Raw genomic sequence first — 20,248 nt, forward strand, 5'->3', positions numbered from 1 at the left:
ACTACATGTAGTTTGCATGTTTTCACTAACACATTTTGTTATTGAAAAATTTAATTGTTTTGAAAAACTTTCAAAATAATAACAATATATGTGTGAAAATGTTATCAATCAAACATCCAAATATCACAGAGTTCATGTAAACTTTTCCTTGTTAAAAGCAACACTATTATAGCTAATATCAACGCTCCAAGTCCTGTACTTCAGGTTCATCTATAATGGTTACAGTCTTAGACATTTTAGTGTCGGCTCTAGTTGGAGGTCTGGTACTAAGCCGACTTGGTGCCGCACTAGTATTATCTACGTCCTGGAGTTTACTGTGAAGAGCTGATTGGCTGATTCGGCTGGCACGCCCATCTTCTGTCCGCCTACTGGACGCACGACTTCCTGATTTTCGGCTTGGTGGTGGTGTGTCTAAATTTGTATTTAAAAAAAAATCCATTAAACAACTCTATAAAGAAAATGACACACACTTTATAGGAAAAAATCTCAGTAGTCATATTGAATATGACTATAATATAATAATTTTATCAATTGTACCATCTGACATCACTTTTACAATTATTACATAGAGGAAGGACTTTAAAGTATAAAACAATTTCTTTGAAACTATGCATGCATGCACTTCAAAACTATTCTGCTTCAATATGAACCTCAATGGTTCTATTAAGCATCTATATCCTGGCTTCAAGTGATCAAGTGTCAATTAAAACAATATAAGCTCTTTTGTTGTGTGCAATATGGCAAAATATGTGTGACACTTATCTGATTGTAACAAGAGGCTTTGAATTTCTACATTATATAATTCATATTTCACATTTAATTGAATTTATGTTATAACTGAAATATAACTTGACTTGCACATAATATTCTCTGTGCTAAATCTTGTTTGATCTACTCCAGTATATTAAATTCATTCAGTAAAACAAAAAGGACATAATACATGTATTTTAACATATCATAAAAGCTTTTTGACCATGCATTTTGCGTAGGTTTTGCTTTAAAACTGGGTCCAACTGATTGATTTTTACTCCTAATGTACAATGCATTTAAATGAGCATGCACAATTTGAAAATAATTTTTCCTGCATTTAGTATGTTTATGTAACTGAAAAATAAACTTGCACTGAAATTCAACACAACAATTAATACATTTTTTTTTCATACTGCTTCATATTTCACAACATGTATTTTTAAAGTGCTTTAACATTTTTTTTTTTCATTTCCAGGAATATTGAAATCTCTTGATTTATTTAATAGCATGCAAAATATTCAATTTGGTACTTGCATTTGTAAATTCTTTTCTTAAAAAAAAGAAAAGAAAAAAAATCTTGGGAACAAAAACAAAGATTCTCATAAAAATTGCTGAAAACATGCAAAGGGTGGACTCTATATCTAACCCTGGCAACATATTCCTCTTGAAAGGTACCCCATCAATTCAGTTTTAATCTGGGAACATAATAAGCACAACACGAAATAAATAACTTTCAAGAGGAAATGCAGTGCATACATTACCTGTCTTTCTTTGAAACTTTTTTACCACCTAGCATAATGATTATAAGACATATTTGAAAAAAAAAATAATCAAAAAGTGAGCTAAAACTAGCTATTAGTGCATGAAACCAAAATAATTTATTCTAAATTTGAAATATTATTTAATTTTATTCAGTTCCAGACTTTCATCCAGTGAATTCAAAGAAGTCAACAGTTTGACAGTACTTCAGCATAAATAGAAAATACAGGAACTTTATAAAGAATATGAATTTTTGAATTAAAAGTATGTATTTTACCTGCTTCTTTAAATTCTTACTAGCATTATCTTCAAAAGTTTGCAAATTATATTAGCCTTACTTTTCTGATACATTCCTTAAAATTGAAAATAAAATTGAGAAAGCTATGATACATTAATTTTATTTAAAAAATCAAACTCAAAAAAAAATTTTAGTCGAGAAATAAAGTATTTGATAATAAATTTATACATTTCTGACTGGATGATATGGTAGTAAACCCTTTGTGAAATCCCTGAACAAGAGGCCCATGGGCCACATCGCTCACCTGAGTACTGTAGCTTAGAAAAAGTAGAAATTGGTTTATTATTGAAAAGTTAAAATCCAAAAGTAATCCCATGATCAATCATGGATTTGCTATTCTTCAAAGAATTTTCCCATATATTTCTATGTAAAACTTTGGTCGGCCATTTTGGCCCCGCCCTACCCCCTGGGGTCATAATTTGAACAAATTTGAATCTACACTACTTGAGGATGCTTCCATATAAATATGATGAATAATGGCTTTGTCATTCTTGAGAAGAAGATTTTTAAAGAATTTTCCCATTAATTTCTATGTAAAACTTTGGTCGGCCATTTTGGCCCCGCCCCACCCACGGGGGTCATGATTTGAACAAACTTGAATCTTCACTACCTGAGGATACTTCCATATAAATTTGATGAATTATGGCTGTGTCATTCTTGAGAAGAAGATTTTTAAAGAATTTTCCTATATATTTCTATGTAAAACTTTGGTCAGCCATTTTGGCCCCGCCCTACCCCCGGGGGTCATGATTTGAACAAATTTGAATCTTCACTACCTGAGGATGCTTGCATATAAATTTGATGAATTATGGCTCTGTCATTCTTGAGAAGAAGATTTTTAAAGAATTTTCCTATATATTTTTATGTAAAACTTTGGTCGGCCATTTTGACCCCGCCCTACCCCCGGGGGTCATGATTTGAACAAACTTGAATCTTCACTACCTGAGGATGCTTCCATATAAATTTGATGAATTATGGCTCTGTCATTCTTGAGAAGAAAATTTTTAAAGAATTTTCCTATATACATGTATTTCTATGTAAAACTTTGGTCGGCCATTTTGGCCCCGCCCTACCCCCGGTGGTCATGATTTGAACAAACTTGAATCTTCACTACCTGAGGATGCTTCCATATAAATTTGATGAATTATGGCTTTGTCATTCTTGAGAAGAAGATTTTTAAAGAATTTTCCTATATATTTCTATGTAAAACTTTGGTCGGCCATTTTGGCCCCGCCCTACCCCTGGGGGTCATGATTTCAACAAATTTCAATCTACACTACCTGAGGATGTTACCCCATAAGTTTCATCTTTCCTGGCACAGTGGTTCTTGAGAAGAAGATTTTTGAAGAATTTTCCAATATATTTCTATGTAAAACTTTGGTCGGCCATTTTGGCCCCGCCCTACCACCGGGGGTCATGATTTGAACAAACTTGAATCTACACTACCTGAGGATGTTACCCCATAAGTTTCATCTTTCCTGGCATAGTGGTTCTTGAGAAGAAGATTTTTAAAACATGCCACCAAATTTTCATTAATTCCCAATTATCTCCCCTTGAATGAGGGCGTGCCCTTCATTTGAACAAACTTGAATCCCCTTCACCCAAGGATGCTTTGTGGCAAGTTTGGTTGAAATTGGCCCAGTGGTTCTTGAGAAGAAGTCGAAAATGTGAAAAGTTTACAGACAGACAGATGGACAGACGGACGCCGGACAAAATGTGATCAGAAAAGCTCACTTGAGCCTTCGGCTCAGGTGAGCTAAAAAGGAACATGGTTCTTTAATTGGACAAATTTTGGATTATTTTCATTTAGGAATTCAACGTTTATATCTTTTAGAACAAAATGTTTAGTTATATAATCTTGCCCACACTTTTAAATTTGACATCTAATATCGCTTACACAATTCATCTACCTGGTACATGGTAAATGTTTTTTTTATAAATACATTTTAATAAATCATAAAGGAAATTATTGCCCCTATATGTTTGAATTAATGACAATCACAAAAAACAGTATAGACAAAGAGAAGAGTTACACAATTTTTACAGTCCCACAACATCTTATATCGGAATCTAAAATGTACTATATAACTATATATACAGAAGAAACAAAGAAAGATTGAACGTAGTTATATTTGTGTTTCTGTAATAAAAATTTGAGTTACATTAAAGAGCAGAATTCAAAGATATTTGAATGTTCCCGTTGATTGACTTACGTTGTGGACGTCGAGTTGCCAGGTTTTCCAGGAACTTGGACAGATACATGAGTTCCTCGTTCAGACGATTGGTTATCTTGTTGATTCTAACCTCTCTTTCCTCTGTCTGGTGAAGAAGTTCAGAAAACTGGTCCACAACTATCTGGTCTTTGTGTGTGAAAAGCTAGAAAGGAGTAATAGTGTACTCAATTACACATGGAAAGATGAAACTAAATAGGTCATATGAAACTTAAAAATAATCCTTAATGATTTTACTTTTCTTCCTCTGAGTATATACTATTGCGTTTGCTGAATTTGTTATGTGTATTTAAATTCAAAAACGTTAGAAAAGACACAAATATTATATCAATTAATATGAACTATTTATTTAGAACATAAAATATGAAATATAATATTTTCAGGTTTAAATTTAGATATTTTCCTTTAAAAAATATTGAACAATGTAATAAAAATCCCTATTCACTATAACATTCGTTAAAAATCCTTTCTATAATATTACAATATCATTTAAGTACTTAAAAACTAATAAAAAATACCTTTCAACAATAATAGATTGTCACCCTTAACGGCTGCCGTACCTCTATATAGCACAAGAACCCGTATGTTATACAAACGTATCTAGGTAACTAGGTCATAGCAATACCTACATATTTACAATACACAACTTGTATCATTAAAACGGTACTAAAAATACGATAATATTTATTTTAAATACATAACATTACTACAAGAAAACAGTACTCGAGTCAAAGTACAGAATAAATACGAAATTCTTTATACAAATCATGTTCGATCGGGATCGGGATTGCAGTTTGAAAACATGTGATTTCCCGGTAAAGTCAAAACATCTTTCTTCACAGTTTTGGATACAAGTTGTAGTTTTCCACAATAATAGACGTAATCATATGAATAGAGGTAATTAAGTATGTAAAAATGAATATGATTAACATCGAAATTAATAAATATAATATGCATTTATACAGTAATCATGCATCAATACCAGTTCGAATTTCCTCGACATGTCACAACAAAGTATGAGACAAGAAATATCGCACATTGTAAACGTGACAACGCAATTAACATTTCACATTTATCACACTTTCCCCCACTTGGACTACATTTCGTCCTCGAAATGTGAACAAAAACATATATAAAAAATCTATCTCATGTTATGTGACAGCTAGACTCTAGCTCATTGTAGGATAGAAAAGTATTTTTTTTTTTTTTTAAAAATCTACATTCGTAGTGTACAAACATCATAAACTACAATATAAAAAAAAATCCTCACACATAGTCATAGTGGATATGTAGCTTATTTACTTCATTTCATCTTTTACCTTTTCAACCCAGCTGGGTGTTTCAGCGCACACAAACGGCTTAAGTCTGTCATGATGTATGACCTCTGTTTTATGTTTATTTCTTATTTTGTAGACCACTGGACCAAATTTTTCCGTTATCAGATAGGGGCCGGCCCATGGGGATTCAAATTTCTTGTGATTTGGTTTCAATTTATACACAAGGCTTCCAACGGGCATGGTATTCTCACTGATGCGAGTGTCATAGTCTCTCTTTTGCCTCTCTGCTTGACTTTGTAAATTTTTCCGGGCTACATGATAAAGTTGCTCCATCTTCTCTCTCAGGTTTTCAGCATACTGGTCGGCGGTGTTTTTGTCATGGTCATTAGGCAAGGGATATAGGATACTGATCGGAGTATTGACCTCCCTACCAAACATTAGCATGTTTGGGGAATATCCAGTACTTGGATGAGGTGTGCTTCTGTATGCTGCCATCAGAATGCTGAGATATTTATCCCATTCATGAATGTTAGTTTCGATAAAGCTTTTTATCATCTTCCCTAAAGTTTGATTGAACCTTTCAATCAGGCCATTAGAACTGGGTCTGTATGGGGTTGATCTAGTCTTTTTGATTTGGAGAAGGGAACAGACTTCTTTAAACAGATCACTCTCAAAATTAGATCCTTGATCCGTATGGATTTCCAATGGAGTTCCATAGCGTACAATAAATTCATGTACTAATTTTGAGGCAACAGTTTCTGCCATAGTTGCCAACTCACCCGATTTCGTCGGGTCACACCCGATTTTTCAACCCGTAACCCGATTATTTTTTATGACCCGGCGGGTCATGCTTATCACCCGATTTTTGCCGATCAACCCGAAAATCTCCCGATTTTCCGGATTTGGTTCGTAAATTAGGTTGCACTTTTAACTTCCAGTTACAACCCAAGCTTAGATCCACGTAAACAATGCCGATGGATTAATTATCAGTGCAGGTGTAAACAATTAACTGGGTGTTGTTTTGACAAATCAATGTTTGAAGTCAATTAAAATGGCTTCCGATAGAACTAGATCGTTATCAGGGCCAACAGGAACAAATTGAACCAAACACGTCTCTGATTGAACCAAGAAAAAGAGAAACGATATTTTTGTACATATCAAGGAATCTTGGGAAAAAAAAAAACTTTCATTCTAGATAAAATAAAGTGACCGATAACAGTGTAGGCCTAACTTCACATTTAAAACATATTGCAGTAGTTAATTAATTAAGAGAGAGGAAAAATAACTTCAAAACTGAAATTGGTATACTTTCAAATTTAGCAGAAACTGAAAAGGCTTTAAAAAAAAATGCACACTTACTTCAGGTCAATACTGATACATGAAACCTTCAATTTTCATTTTTAACATGTAAATTTAAATCAAATTATGGATGAATTTTTTGTCATAGTAAATTAAATCCTTTTTCAATAAAAGAATTCTCAATACACAAATACTTTGTATATACAGTGGCATGCCAAAAGTGAAGATAATTTTATTTTTTCTCTATATATTTCATTGAAAACAACATTTTGTAAAATCATAGGTAAATGGTCAATTTTTGACCAATTTAAGTATTTATTTCTGTACTAAAACCAGAAAATGTGTAGTTATCTTTCTTTAAAAGATCATTACATGTTTAATATGTAGTAAAATATAGTTCATCACTAAACACCAATTCTAAAATTCAAGATCAATGTTGGACTGTATAATTCATTGTGAATATATGACTTCAAAATTCATGTCACACTTAAAATTACAATATTTTTAAATTATTAATGCTTATCAGATAAAAACTATTGTTGTTTTTAACTACAACAATTTCTTGATTTATGAAGAAATTTTTGATAAAATCTGTCAAGAAATGTTGTCATACCAGCGATTTTACAAAATATTGTTTTCAATGAAATATATAAAGAAAAAATAAAATTATCTTCACTTTTGGCACACAACTGTATATATATGTATAAAATTCAATCATGGTAAATATGTCGTGAATGTTGTTACGCGTTATGACCAGATTTTTTACTTTCCAAATCTGGTCATGACCAGATTTTTACATGCTGGAGGTTGGCAAGTATGGTTTCTGCATTTTGGTTTGGAATAGGGTAAGCTTCCATCCATCTTGTGAAGTGGTCTCCTATAACGAGTATGAATTTGTTCTGTTTTTTCGATCTGGGTAAAGGTCCTATCACATCTATGCCTATCCTATCGAAGGGATAGCCAACGCGATAATCGCATAATTTTGCCCTTGGGGTCTTGTTGAGTTTCTTCCATCTACTGCAAGCTGGACATTGTCTGACATGGCTTTTTATGTCCTCTCCCATCCTGTACCAGTAGAAATAGTTCTGTACTTTCTGAATTGTTTTATTTACACCTTGGTGGGCGGAGAATAGGTCATCATGGCACATTTGAAGGATACTTTGCCTTAGCACTCTTGGAACTAAGAGTTGTTGAACCTCTCTTTGATCTGTAACAACTAATTTTCTGTAAAGAATTCCTTCCTGCGCAGTAATAGATCTCCAGTTCAGCCAAAAGTTCCGAACAGCTGGGCTAAATTGAGATACTTCATCCCGAGATGGTAGTTTCTTTTGTTCTAACCACTGATGAAGAATCTTTAGATCTGAATCTTGTTTCTGAAAGTCTATCATTTCTGTTGGTGTAAACTGCTGCATCCAGTTACACGTTTGGTTCAGATTGATAACTCTTGTACTGAGAGAATTTCCATTTTTGCTGAGGTCAGTCACATTATCAATGTTTTCCTTGAAGTCCTGCCATTGTTCATTCGAGTTTTCACATTCCATACACTGTGGTTCTGTGTCATCATGAGAGCATTTTTCTGGAAGTCGAGACAACGAATCTGCATTCAGGTGTTTCTTGCCTTCTCGATGTTCTATTTTAAAGTGATACTGTGATAAAACCTCCAACCAGCGAGCTAATTGTCCTTGGGGGTCCTTAAAGTTGAAAATCCATCTCAAAGAACTATGGTCAGTTCTCAGGAGAAACTTCCTTCCAAGTAAATAATGTCGAAACTGGTTGATGAAGGTAACCACTGCTAGTAACTCTCGTCGTGTTACATTATAGCGTTTTTGATGTTTATCGAGTTTCTTTGAGGCATATGCTATAACTTTTTCTTTGCCTTCTTTCATTTGCGACAGTACTGCTCCAATCCCATTATCCGAAGCATCTGTGTCTAATACAAAAGTTTCCGTAGAAGATGGGTATGATAATACTGGAGCATCACATAATGCTGCTTTCAGAGTATGGAAGGCTTCTTCACATTCTGGCGACCAAATGAATTTCTTGTCCTTCTGTGTCAAGCTGCTGAGTGGTGCTGCTATATCACTGAATTTGTATATGAACTGTCGGTAATAATTGCAGAGTCCAAGAAACTGTTGTATTTGTTTCACATTTTGTGGAATCTTCCAATTTTTAATGGATTCCGTAATCTTGGGGTTTGGTTTAATGCCCTCTTTCCCGACAATATGTCCTAGGTATAGTACTTCTGACTGGAAAAGTTCGCACTTCGAAGGTTTTAGTTTAAGACCTGCAGCTTGGAGTCTTTGAAGAACCTCATTCAACTGTTTAAAATGATCTTCCATATTCTGGCTAAAGATAATGATGTCATCCAGATATATCAATAGGTGTTTCCACTGCATTCCTCTGAAGATTAATTCCATGCATCTTTGGAAAGTACTTGGTGCTGAACATAGACCAAAAGGCATCTTTGTATATTCAAAGAGTCCGTATTTCGTGATAAAAGCTGATTTTTCTCTGTCTTTTTCCTCCAGGACAATCTGCCAATATCCACTTTGTAGGTCCATTGTAGAAAAGATTGAGGCACCTGCTAGACAATCTAGACACATGTCAATACGTGGTAGAGGATAGGCATCTTTACGGGTGCAGTCATTGAGTTTTCTGTAGTCAATGCACCAGCGGACTGTTCCATCTTTTTTGCGAACTAATACCACTGGTGAGGCCCAAGCAGATTTGGAAGGTTTAATAATTCCATTACGTAGCTGTTCTTTTAAATAGGTTTCTTCCTCTGCCTCAAATCCTTGAGGAGTCCTTCTAAGTGGTTGTCTGATGGGAGCTGATCCTGCCGTATCTATCTTATGAGTAATGACAGAACAGGTACCAACATCTGTTTTGTTTTGAGCGAAAGCATCCTTGTTAGTTAACAGTATCTGTGCCAGTTTGATCTTGTCTTCACGGCAATGAATTTTCCCACAACTTTTTTCATACAAGTCTTTCAAATACTCGGGCAGCTGAGGAACATCGGCCTTGCTCCACAGCAACCGTAGTACCTGTGTATTTCCCGTATCATTCCAGTCAGTTGGAATTCTTGGGTGTTCACTATTGCCATCCACTGTCAGCTCATGCAATTTATTGCACTTATGCTTCACCATGTCAGGCGTTAAGGGGTATCCACAAGAATCTAGGATCTCGGTACATTCTTGAACTGGATGTAATTCTCCTAAAAGTTGGTTTTTCTTCAGTTTTATAGGAAATTTGGAGGTGTTAACAACTCTCACTGGAATCTTTGACCTGAAAGGGTTGACTAGACAGCGGGCCACAATTACTTCTTGTGAATCTTCAAACACTGGTTCTATTGCAGAAAAACAGGTGTCAATCAACTCAGGATTTTCACTTTTTCCAATTACCAATGCCTCAGAAGAAGGGGGTATGGTGATGGTCTCATCAACATGTAACCTTGAAACTTGATCCTGTTTGCGATCCACGTAACATTCCACCCACTTGCCTTCAATTTCCAAACCACGTCGCGTATTAATGGTTACATCATGTTGATCTAGGAAGTCGCAACCAAGTAAAAGGTCATCTGCTATTGGAGCCACATACATTTCCCATGCATAGTTTTCCTCTCCTATTTCCATTTTGACTTCCGTTATTCCACTTGTCCTCATTTTCCTACCCGCCTCTGCTACCACTAAGCTTCTTGGAGCTTGTCGCAACTGCGGACGTTTCTCAACAGGAATTTCCTGAAACCTTCTCTCACTAATCACTGTCACCTCTGCTCCAGTGTCTACCACAGCATTCATCCTAAAGCCCTCAATGGTAACGGGAGCTCGGATAGTTACAGCATGTACCCTATCAATGACAACCTCACTTTCCTCTGGTGCAGTATTAAGTATACAAGGTTCCTTCACCTGTTCAAAACTTCCTTCCTTCGTGGTTTGTGGATTTGCTTTGATCACCGTGGATTCCTTCTCCTTTTGATTGATAATGGGATTTTTCTGCATTTTACTCATTTCCACTTTTCCTAGTAGGGCTGATGTTTGGCCGACAACCTCAGCCCCTTCTAGTTTAAAGATTTTTTATTTTCTTCTGTACATGTAGGGTGAGGAAATGACCTCGCTTGGTTAGATCCACCCTTCGTCTGTGTCTGATAATTGTTCACCTTCTTCGTGGTTGACTTGAATTCTTTTTTATCCTTTGTCAAGGGACATGTTTTCCTGGTGTGCCCTTCCTCACCACAGCCATAACATACAAAGGGTTGTTTGGATAAACTGTTTGTTGTTTTTTGGTCAACATAGTTCTTCATGTCTTTTTGTATATCACGCATGGTGCTGGTGATGGATTCTGTTAATTCCCGTCCAAATTGGCACAGCCTGTCCTCTGTGATGAACGGTTTATTGCCAACTCTTTTGACTTCTGGAGTATTATATTCTTCCTCCACAGCTATTTGTCTGAGATGTTGTTTAGCTCTAATACCATTTTTGCATGAGAAATGCCAAGAGAGCAGATTTACAGCCTCCTGTAAGGTTTGTGGACGTTTAGTTAAGACATCATATGCAATAGATTGATCGTTGATTCCATTTAGCATGTGCTCGATGCTTAAACTTTTATAAATTTCAGTATTTTGCATTCCAGGGTATGCTTTGCTCATCTTAGCTTCAATCCGAGTAGAGTACTCTTGGAAGGATTCACCAGCCGTCTTCCTGATTTGCTGAAGTTCTCTTCTATGCGTTTCCGGTAGTGTATGGTCACCAAATCTCCTGTTCATCGATTCTATTAGATACAACCATTCTGATCGGACTTCATGAGAAAGTTGTGTTACGAAGGTTAGAGCTTCGTCCTTTAAGCAGAAGATGATTTCTTCCCTCCTCCTCTCAATTGTCCATTTATATCTGTCTGCCAGCATCTCAAACTGAAGCAGGAAAGACTTCCAGTCTCCCTTCCCATTAAATATTGGGAGTCTTGGTTTTGGTTCCTCGCATCCACTCATGTTGGAGTTTGTACTTCCACTTTCATTGGGAATAGGCCAGCTAGGCTGAGGATAAGTACTCCAACCTGGACGATTATTTGTGGTTTGAGGGGTCCATCGCATTTGATAATTTCCCTGGTTTGGCTGGATTACACTTGATGGATATGTAGCATTTTGGGCATAACCACTGTGTCCTTGAGAATATCCACTATAGCCTGGAGGATGAGTGTAACGACCTAGATTGGGATACAAACCATTCTGACTTGACTGTTTACTGCTGGCTATCTTCAATGCTTCCTCCAATTCTCCTACTTTGCGTCTCAGACTCTCTACCTCACCTTGATTTTCATTCCTGCATTCTTCATTGTCAATGCCCATCATGCTTGGAATCCTCCTTGGGCTGTGCACTGGGGAACACACATTTTCCACCACAGAAGATGATTGAACACCTTGATTCACAAACTCTACATCCCTATTTTCCCCCACTTTAAAACTAAGAGAACCTAATTTTCTATTTCTTAACATCATTTTCCTAAGTGAATTTTTTCAAACAATACTTTTTTTTCAAAAAACAATAAAATAAATACAAAAAATTATTTAAATTTTCAATTTTTAACCGCTGCCACCAATTATTGCGTTTGCTGAATTTGTTATGTGTATTTAAATTCAAAAACGTTAGAAAAGACACAAATATTATATCAATTAATATGAACTATTTATTTAGAACATAAAATATGAAATATAATATTTTCAGGTTTAAATTTAGATATTTTCCTTTAAAAAATATTGAACAATGTAATAAAAATCCCTATTCACTATAACATTCGTTAAAAATCCTTTCTATAATATTACAATATCATTTAAGTACTTAAAAACTAATAAAAAATACCTTTCAACAATAATAGATTGTCACCCTTAACGGCTGCCGTACCTCTATATAGCACAAGAACCCGTATGTTATACAAACGTATCTAGGTAACTAGGTCATAGCAATACCTACATATTTACAATACACAACTTGTATCATTAAAACGGTAATAAAAATACGATAATATTTATTTTAAATACATAACATTACTACAAGAAAACAGTACTCGAGTCAAAGTACAGAATAAATACGAAATTCTTTATACAAATCATGTTCGATCGGGATCGGGATTGCAGTATGAAAACATGTGATTTCCCGGTAAAGTCAAAACATCTTTCTTCACAGTTTTGGATACAAGTTGTAGTTTTCCACAATAATAGACGTAATCATATGAATAGAGGTAATTAAGTATGTAAAAATGAATATGATTAACATCGAAATTAATAAATATAATATGCATTTATACAGTAATCATGCATCAATACCAGTTCGAATTTCCTCGACATGTCACAACAAAGTATGAGACAAGAAATATCGCACATTGTAAACATGACAACGCAATTAACATTTCACATTTATCACATATACATACATTATTGAGTTCTTCATCATTCTGCCAGCTTCTGATGAGCCCAGCTGAAAGATTAAAATAAAAGAGCTTTGAAGACACATGCACAGTACATCAAAATGAATGAATGTAGCACACATTACAATGATAAGATTTTAATATAGCCTGGTACATAAGCTACCTTTCACTTCCTCCAGTTCATCATCCAGCTTGACCTTTAACCCTGCATTCTCTTCCATCTGTTTTCTCAGTTCCTCTATCTCTTCTGCCAGTTTTTGACAACCCTTTATACAAATTGAATTAATATGAAACTGATTGTTGTCAGAATTTGTTAGACAAAGAGTATATAACATACACAAGAATGATTTCCATATATGTATGATCTAGCTGATATTAAATGAAAAATTAAAATAAATCCAACTGACTTCCTCTAGTTTCTGATTTTCCTCCATGATGGTTCGTAGTTTACAACCCGCCACGTAGATTTCCTGCTCTACCTTCTGACGATCGTCTCCTTGTCGCTTCAGCTGGAACATCGTCTCTTCTCTTTTACGTTTCAGATCTTCCTTTACTTGTTTCTATATAAAACAATTTTTGAAAAAGATTAACTTTTTTATCCCCATCTTACACAGACTGAACTTTGCTGTAAGAAAAAAGGTTAATGTGTGTTTCCTTTAAAAGGGATCATAACTGCATGTCACAAGTTATACTAATAAATTTCTCATTAATATGTATCAGCATTTTAATGGGGTTTGATAAAAATAGCTTGAATTAAAGTTTCTTTGAAACTGAGCAAAACACTTAGAGTGACAGAAGGACAGAGGGATGGAAGGACAGAAGATAGACAGGACAAACTGTATGCCCTGGCCATATTCATGGTGGTGATAAGAATAAAAATTTATCCCTTCAATATCATTATCTGAATTTCTAATTTCATACAAAACCTGATTATTGAGTTTACACTGACATCAGCAAAGTGATGTTCAATAAAACTCACTGAATGCTAGTTGTACTCACCTTTGGAATGTCCATTTTTGCCTTCTCATCCTTTGTTTTCCTGATGCTTTCTTCAAGACCAGATTTCTTCTGCCTCATGACTAGAATATTTCAGTAAAAATGTAAAATGTATCAAATAAAAATATTTACTCACACACTTACTCACAAAGCCAATGCCTGCCATCATATTGCCCACACCTCCAGATCTTATTAGTGCTGCATGAGCTCAGCATCACTACTGTCAGCCCCTGACAATAACATATCTGATAGGTGTACTATGGACATTCCACAGTGTTGTCAGCCTGTCACAGAACTCAACACTGTCAACTCTGGACTCAGAGAGTGAGGCATTGTCTCTATATTGCCAGCAAATGGATTAATTAAGCATTGTCCACAAACACACTACAAAGTGGTAAGGTACACACAAAAATGCCAATACTTACATGCATAAAAAGGATAATTTTCTTAGATTAATTTGATATTAAAACTAGCTCCAATGCAGATTTTCCTGCACATCACTATATTAACCCTATAAGCTAATTTTCTAAAATCCAAGTTATAACTGAGCAGTCAACATAATTAAGTCTTTCTAACATTATGGGTATTTCTTCTACAGTCTTCAAGTGTGTTATTAAATTTTCTGTGAGTAACACACAATTCTTTGTTCTTTGGAGTCTAGCAAACACTACAATAATCCCAGAACTATTAAGACAATTGCATATAAATTGTTCTACACACTTGTTCAAAATAGCCCTGGTGTTAAGTCAAACACTGTGGATTAAACCCTCTGAGTCAACAACAGAAGATTTCTTACTCAGCAACTGATGGGAATGGTTCAACTACATATTAAGTCCAGATTGGTAAGCATTTTAATAGGCACATGTATCTACAGTGTTGTCAAGAGTAATTTTATGGAAGAAGGTTTGATTTAGTGGATCTTAGTATATGGTTTTCTGATCAACAGTTAAATTGAATCATTAAACATACCGGTAGTAGAAAAGTTAGATTAAATTTTATAGAATATATAATTGAACAAAATTAAGACATACAGTTCCTGAAATATTATGAAAACCTGGTTTGGGGGCAATACCAACAGTTGCTGAATATGTGAAATTCCCCTGAGAGAAAATGAACTGATTCTTGCAGCTAAGAACTGCCTTGTTGAATGACCATAGTATCACATACTAGCTATGTTTCTTTTGGTTGCATTATAAGCATTAGTTCTCTCTTCAAACACTCTCTCTAGTTCCTCAAACAATGGTGTTCTCTCCTCTATCAACTTTTTCTTTTCTTCTATCTGTGTCTCCATGGTGTTGATTTCATTCTGAAAGGCAAAAATCCAATTTTATTTCCCTTCTATTTCTAAGGTAATTTTTTGTGATAAAATAAACAATGGTATATTTTAGGGAAAAACATTGTTTTGTTTTGCCAAAGTAATATATATGATATAAGGATAACAATGGATACCTCTGTCTTGTTCACTTTCTCCTGCATCGTTTCGTACATCTTTGTGTATCTGGTCTGAGCTTGTTTGAGGTTTGTGTCTAATTCCTTGATTACCTCCTCTTCTTCTTTCAGTTCTTTCTGGAGTGATGTCCCCTGAAAATATTCAAAATCAAGATGTGTTTGTGAAACACTATGCGCCTGGCGGCAACAAAGTTCGAAAAATCTATTTTTAGCATACTGGTCACAGTCAAGGTCACAAGGTCATTGACCTTGGTGTCGTTTGAAAGAACTTCATTGGTGGAGTATGCATACCAAATATGAATTCCTTATCTCCTATGGTTCAAAAGTTATGGCAAAAAGTGGAAAAAGCTATTTTTAGCATATAGGTCACAGTCAAGGTCACAAGATCATTGACCTTAACGTCATTTGAAAGGACTTTATTAGTGGAGTATGTATACCAAATATGAAGTCACTATCTCCTAAGGTTCGAAAGTTATGACAAACAGTGGAAAAAGCTATTTTTAGTATATAGGTCACAGTCAAGGTCACAAGGTCACTGACCTTGATGTCATTTGAAAGGAGTTTATTAGTGGAGTATGCATACCAAATATAAAGTCTCTATCTCTTATGGTTCAAAAGTTATGGCGAAGGTTAAAGTTGACGACAAACAGACAAACAGACAAACAGATAAACAGACAAACAGACAGGACAAAAACAACAAACGCCCTGGATCTATCGATCTGGGCACATAAAAACATTTATATTCACTTGCCATCTTTTCACCAGTAACCTTGAACTTGCCAAATTATCTGAGGTCAGGGTCATGAAAGCCCCTCAGGTTATGAGCAATCTTTGAATCAAGTACAGTAAAACTCGGTTATAGCGAAGTCCTGGGGACTTGTGAATTTAATTCACTATATCCGTAATTCGTTATATCTGTATAATGAATTCGTATAACCATTATAGCGAATTCGCACTATGCATGTTTTCTTTAAAGTATTACTACCAACTATGTTAGTGAAGCAAATATAAGAAAACATATCAATAACTAAGGTTTTCTTATGAATTGAGTTTTATATGCAAATGCTAAAAGGAAATGAAGTAAGTTAAATTTATCATTTTTTTTATAATCTTTGAAAGTTCGTTATAAAATATGTAAATTTCATTATATTTAACCTCAGAGGGACTCAAAATCAGTTCGCTATATCCGTATATTCGTTATATCAGAGTTCGTTATAACCGTAAAATTTTACAAAGATTTTTTTAAGAATTGTGCCGGGGACCCAGAAAAACTTTGCTTTATCCATGAATTCACTATATCCGTGTTCGTACTAAACGAGTTTTAGATAAGAATTTTGTATAACTTTCCTCCAATTGACCTTGAACAAGCCAGAAAGACTTGTGTCAAGGTCAGGACATATTATAAAGTCATAAAGAAATAGTGTACCAAGTATGAGCATCCAATAACTTTCCATTACCAAGTTAATTTCCAGAAAAGCGATCTTGAATTTTCCAGAGTGACCTTTGGTCAAGGTCAGAACCTCTTGAGGCATAAGCAATATCTGTACCAAGTAGCTTCCAGTAATTCCATATTAGTAAAAGAATTTTATGCTTTAAGTTGTCAGTGACCTTGAATGGGCAGAATGGTCTTGAGTCAAGGTCAAGACACCTTTATTCAGGATGATCATTTCTGTCCCAAGTTCAAGCTTTCAAAGATTCTTTAATACAAAACTATTGCCAGGACAAGACTGCATGGACAGATGGATAAGGTAATTCCTTTATATCCCCCTTCCTAACTCTGTGTGTGTGTGTAATGGGAGGGAGGTTATAATGACTTCTATCACTAATCAAAACACATCAAATGCTAAACATGCCCAAAATCTGAATTTTACAAAATCAAAAAATTTAACTTAGCATGAACCCTTGTTAACTACAGATTTTCGATAAACAGAGAACCTCATTGGTGAGCTGCATGTGTTCGGCTTTTCCCTCTCGAATTTTCTGATTCATTTCATTCAAAAATCTCTGGGTTTCAAGTTTGTAGTCTTCAACATCTTTCTGCACAGAATTCTTTCTTTCCTGAACTTCTAACCTGAAATATCAAAGTTAGATTTAACAGCATGAAAAACCAAGCTACCGGTATATATTCTCTAGTGCTCTATTTCACCAAAACCAATACAAATATATTCTTCTAAAAAATTTCTCGTATAAAGCAGAATATATCATAAAACTATAAATTAACTAATTTAGACAGTTAAAGCTTTCTAATTACAATATGCATTTCTTTATGTTTTGTCTGTCTAATAATGAAATTGAATGAGTAAAGCCTTTCTATTGACAAATTTAAGCATTCTCAAAAAATGACACACCATTCACATCTAATGAAACACAGCTTAATTACAGAAAGTCGTTCCAGCAGTTTTGTTAAATACATATAAAAGCATTAATAAAGCCAGGTTATTGTAATAGGCACTTTAAAAAGCATTAAACACAAATATTTTGTACTTTTTAAAATAATTGATATGTACAGTAAAACTTGGTTGTAAGGAAATTCTTGGTATCTCAAATTTCGCTTCTTAATAAGCAAGATTCTGTTTATCTGCATAAGAAACATTGTGAAAACCTTATAGGGAATTTGTTATCTTCATGTATTCCTCATAACCAGAATTTCTTTAAAATCAATTCTTTATAACCAAGTTTTACTGTATAAAAGTACATCTGAACACACATCTGCCATTTTTCATTAGCATTGTAATACATTTCTTTCTCCAAATCTCCATGCATTGCAGAACAAAATAAGTACATATGCTTCACAGGTACCAGGTAAGTTGAACATGCTGGCTGGTTTATCATAAATTTTCAAAAAACAATTAAACATGTTAATCATTTCATTTATTCAACTGTAAATTTTGGTTATAAAGCCACGGCATGATCACTCAGTACCCCTCAGGGTCTGGGGTCTCAGGTGGGGATGACTGTCTGTCGGTGGGGGTCTCAGATGAGGCCGTGGAGCTAGCTGACATGGGCGCCTTCTTCTTGAACAAGCTATGTCTCTGACTCGGTGGCCGGGGATTGAACTCAATCATACTCTGGGAGTCTGAGTCCGTAGGGCGACTCATGTTTGAACTTGCTCTCGAGTTTTCTTCAGAACTAATGATCCCGTATCATAAGATATTTATAACTTTGGTATATGTTCAGAAACTTTATATTTAGTTAAAAATTTGCTTATATATTCACAGGTATTAGGTAAGATTTACATAATTATGTTAAACTGAATCAAATGTTTCCATAAAATAAAGTAGGAAAAAAGTTTGGTTAAACCAAATTAAGATAAAAAAATGTTTTGGAAAATGTTGAGAAATGACACACTTTTACAGATCATAATAATGAATACATGCAGTACATCTGCCCACTTACATTTTAGCTGAACTAAAAACAAACAAGTTCTAGCAGAAACTTCACAGAATAAATATCATGAGTTCCCTCAGGTACCAATAGGCATATATAGTGATTTTCATGTCAGAACTTTTAACTTTTCTTATATACTTCACTGAATCAAATTCAAGCATTCTTAATTATTCATTTATAAAATATTTTGTGAACAGGAAAAAGTCTACTAATATATCTACCTTTCTTTCCTTTCCTTTGACAATTGCTCTCGAAACCCTTCAATCTGTTTATTTAATTGTGCCAGCACAGCTCTGAAATAAGAATTAGAATGCTGATAAATCTGCATCCAGAAAAATAGCTTTGGATTTATGACAATATGTCACGGCTGAATCGACATTTAAGTTGTCATCTATCTGTGAATTTTATTAAATAATAACTCTGAGTACTGGTAGTGTAAAAATTGTTTGATATTAATTAAATTACATGTACATACTTGTGAGATTCTGCAAGGGACTCAATCTGATCTGCCATTTCTACGTTTTCTGACTGCATTCGTCCCATTTCCTCTGCCTTCAAAGCCAAGGCCCTCTTCTCTGCCTGAAGCCTTTAATGGAAGTTCTAATTATTGCATTTTACACAAACTTCTGGTACATTTTATTTCAACAAAAATTACACTAGACTTCAGTGAGGTCCTTTTTGTCAATCCCATTACATACATTTTCTACTCTACTCTACACAGAAGTAGCATTTATACACAGATTTTTTTACTTTATAACTTTTTCAAAAAATTAATGTCTCATTTTAATACAATTTTGTAGACATATTCTATCAATAAATCTGATTGAATTGAATAAAGAATTCAAATACATATACTCTTACTCAAATTTACTTGAAATTTAAAACTGAGAAAATGGGGTCACACATATCGCATGCCAAATTTAGTGATTTATTAACAATACACTGTATATTGTGCAATTGCCTTGATGAAATATTCCCATATTTTCCTAAGCAATCATTCTAGACTATCCTGACTTCACAAAATGAAAGCTATGCTGCTAGATTATCCTGACTTTTATTTATGATCAAATTATCAACCATGTGGTGAAAATTCATATAATAGGGATTTTTTTCATTTACATTTCCATTACCTGTATCTGTAAGCATTGATAAATAAGTACTTACTCTTCATCATATTCCCTCACTCTGAAGGCATCATCTTCTCGCACTCTCTGCTTCTCTTCCAGATCTTATTAAATATAACCAATGGCATATATACATGTGTTCAATTTTTTTTTTACAAGTAATTAAGTTTCCCTTTCTTCTCCCAGCCAAACCAATAAATGTAACTGACTTGTTTTGATAATGAAAGAGCGTGAAGTCTTTCATTATACTTTCACTGAAAA

The 20,248-nt window shown here is 34.5% G+C and overlaps 1 protein-coding gene across 4 annotated transcripts in view; it reads right to left on the reverse strand.

Moving 5' to 3' along the window:
- Window positions 1-33: 33 nt before the first annotated feature.
- The window catches only part of LOC134274336 (putative leucine-rich repeat-containing protein DDB_G0290503), a 30,867-nt gene continuing 10,652 nt past the window's right edge, over window positions 34-20,248 (reverse strand). The window contains exons 12-25 of one of the 4 annotated variants that reach the window (XM_062756607.1): window positions 20,028-20,091; window positions 19,339-19,449; window positions 19,085-19,156; window positions 18,399-18,605; window positions 17,412-17,547; window positions 15,477-15,608; window positions 15,195-15,333; window positions 14,031-14,110; window positions 13,439-13,591; window positions 13,195-13,297; window positions 13,038-13,081; window positions 4,021-4,183; window positions 1,512-1,539; window positions 225-411 (exon numbers count right to left, since the gene is read on the reverse strand). In XM_062756607.1, coding sequence (XP_062612591.1) covers window positions 366-411; window positions 1,512-1,539; window positions 4,021-4,183; window positions 13,038-13,081; window positions 13,195-13,297; window positions 13,439-13,591; window positions 14,031-14,110; window positions 15,195-15,333; window positions 15,477-15,608; window positions 17,412-17,547; window positions 18,399-18,605; window positions 19,085-19,156; window positions 19,339-19,449; window positions 20,028-20,091 — 1,478 coding nt within the window. In that variant the 3' untranslated portion in view covers window positions 225-365. Of the gene's footprint in view, window positions 412-1,511; window positions 1,540-4,020; window positions 4,184-13,037; window positions 13,082-13,194; window positions 13,298-13,438; window positions 13,592-14,030; window positions 14,111-15,194; window positions 15,334-15,476; window positions 15,609-17,411; window positions 17,548-18,398; window positions 18,606-18,872; window positions 18,885-19,084; window positions 19,157-19,338; window positions 19,450-20,027; window positions 20,092-20,248 lie in introns of all 4 variants that reach the window. The other 3 variants (XM_062756606.1, XM_062756608.1, XM_062756609.1) reach the window with 3 other exon arrangements.

The sequence above is a fragment of the Saccostrea cucullata genome, unplaced genomic scaffold, assembly GCF_032062105.1.
Source record: "Saccostrea cucullata isolate Sc308-1 unplaced genomic scaffold, CSIRO_AGI_Scuc_v1 ctg1274, whole genome shotgun sequence".
In the NCBI taxonomy this organism is placed as follows: domain Eukaryota; kingdom Metazoa; phylum Mollusca; class Bivalvia; order Ostreida; family Ostreidae; genus Saccostrea; species Saccostrea cuccullata.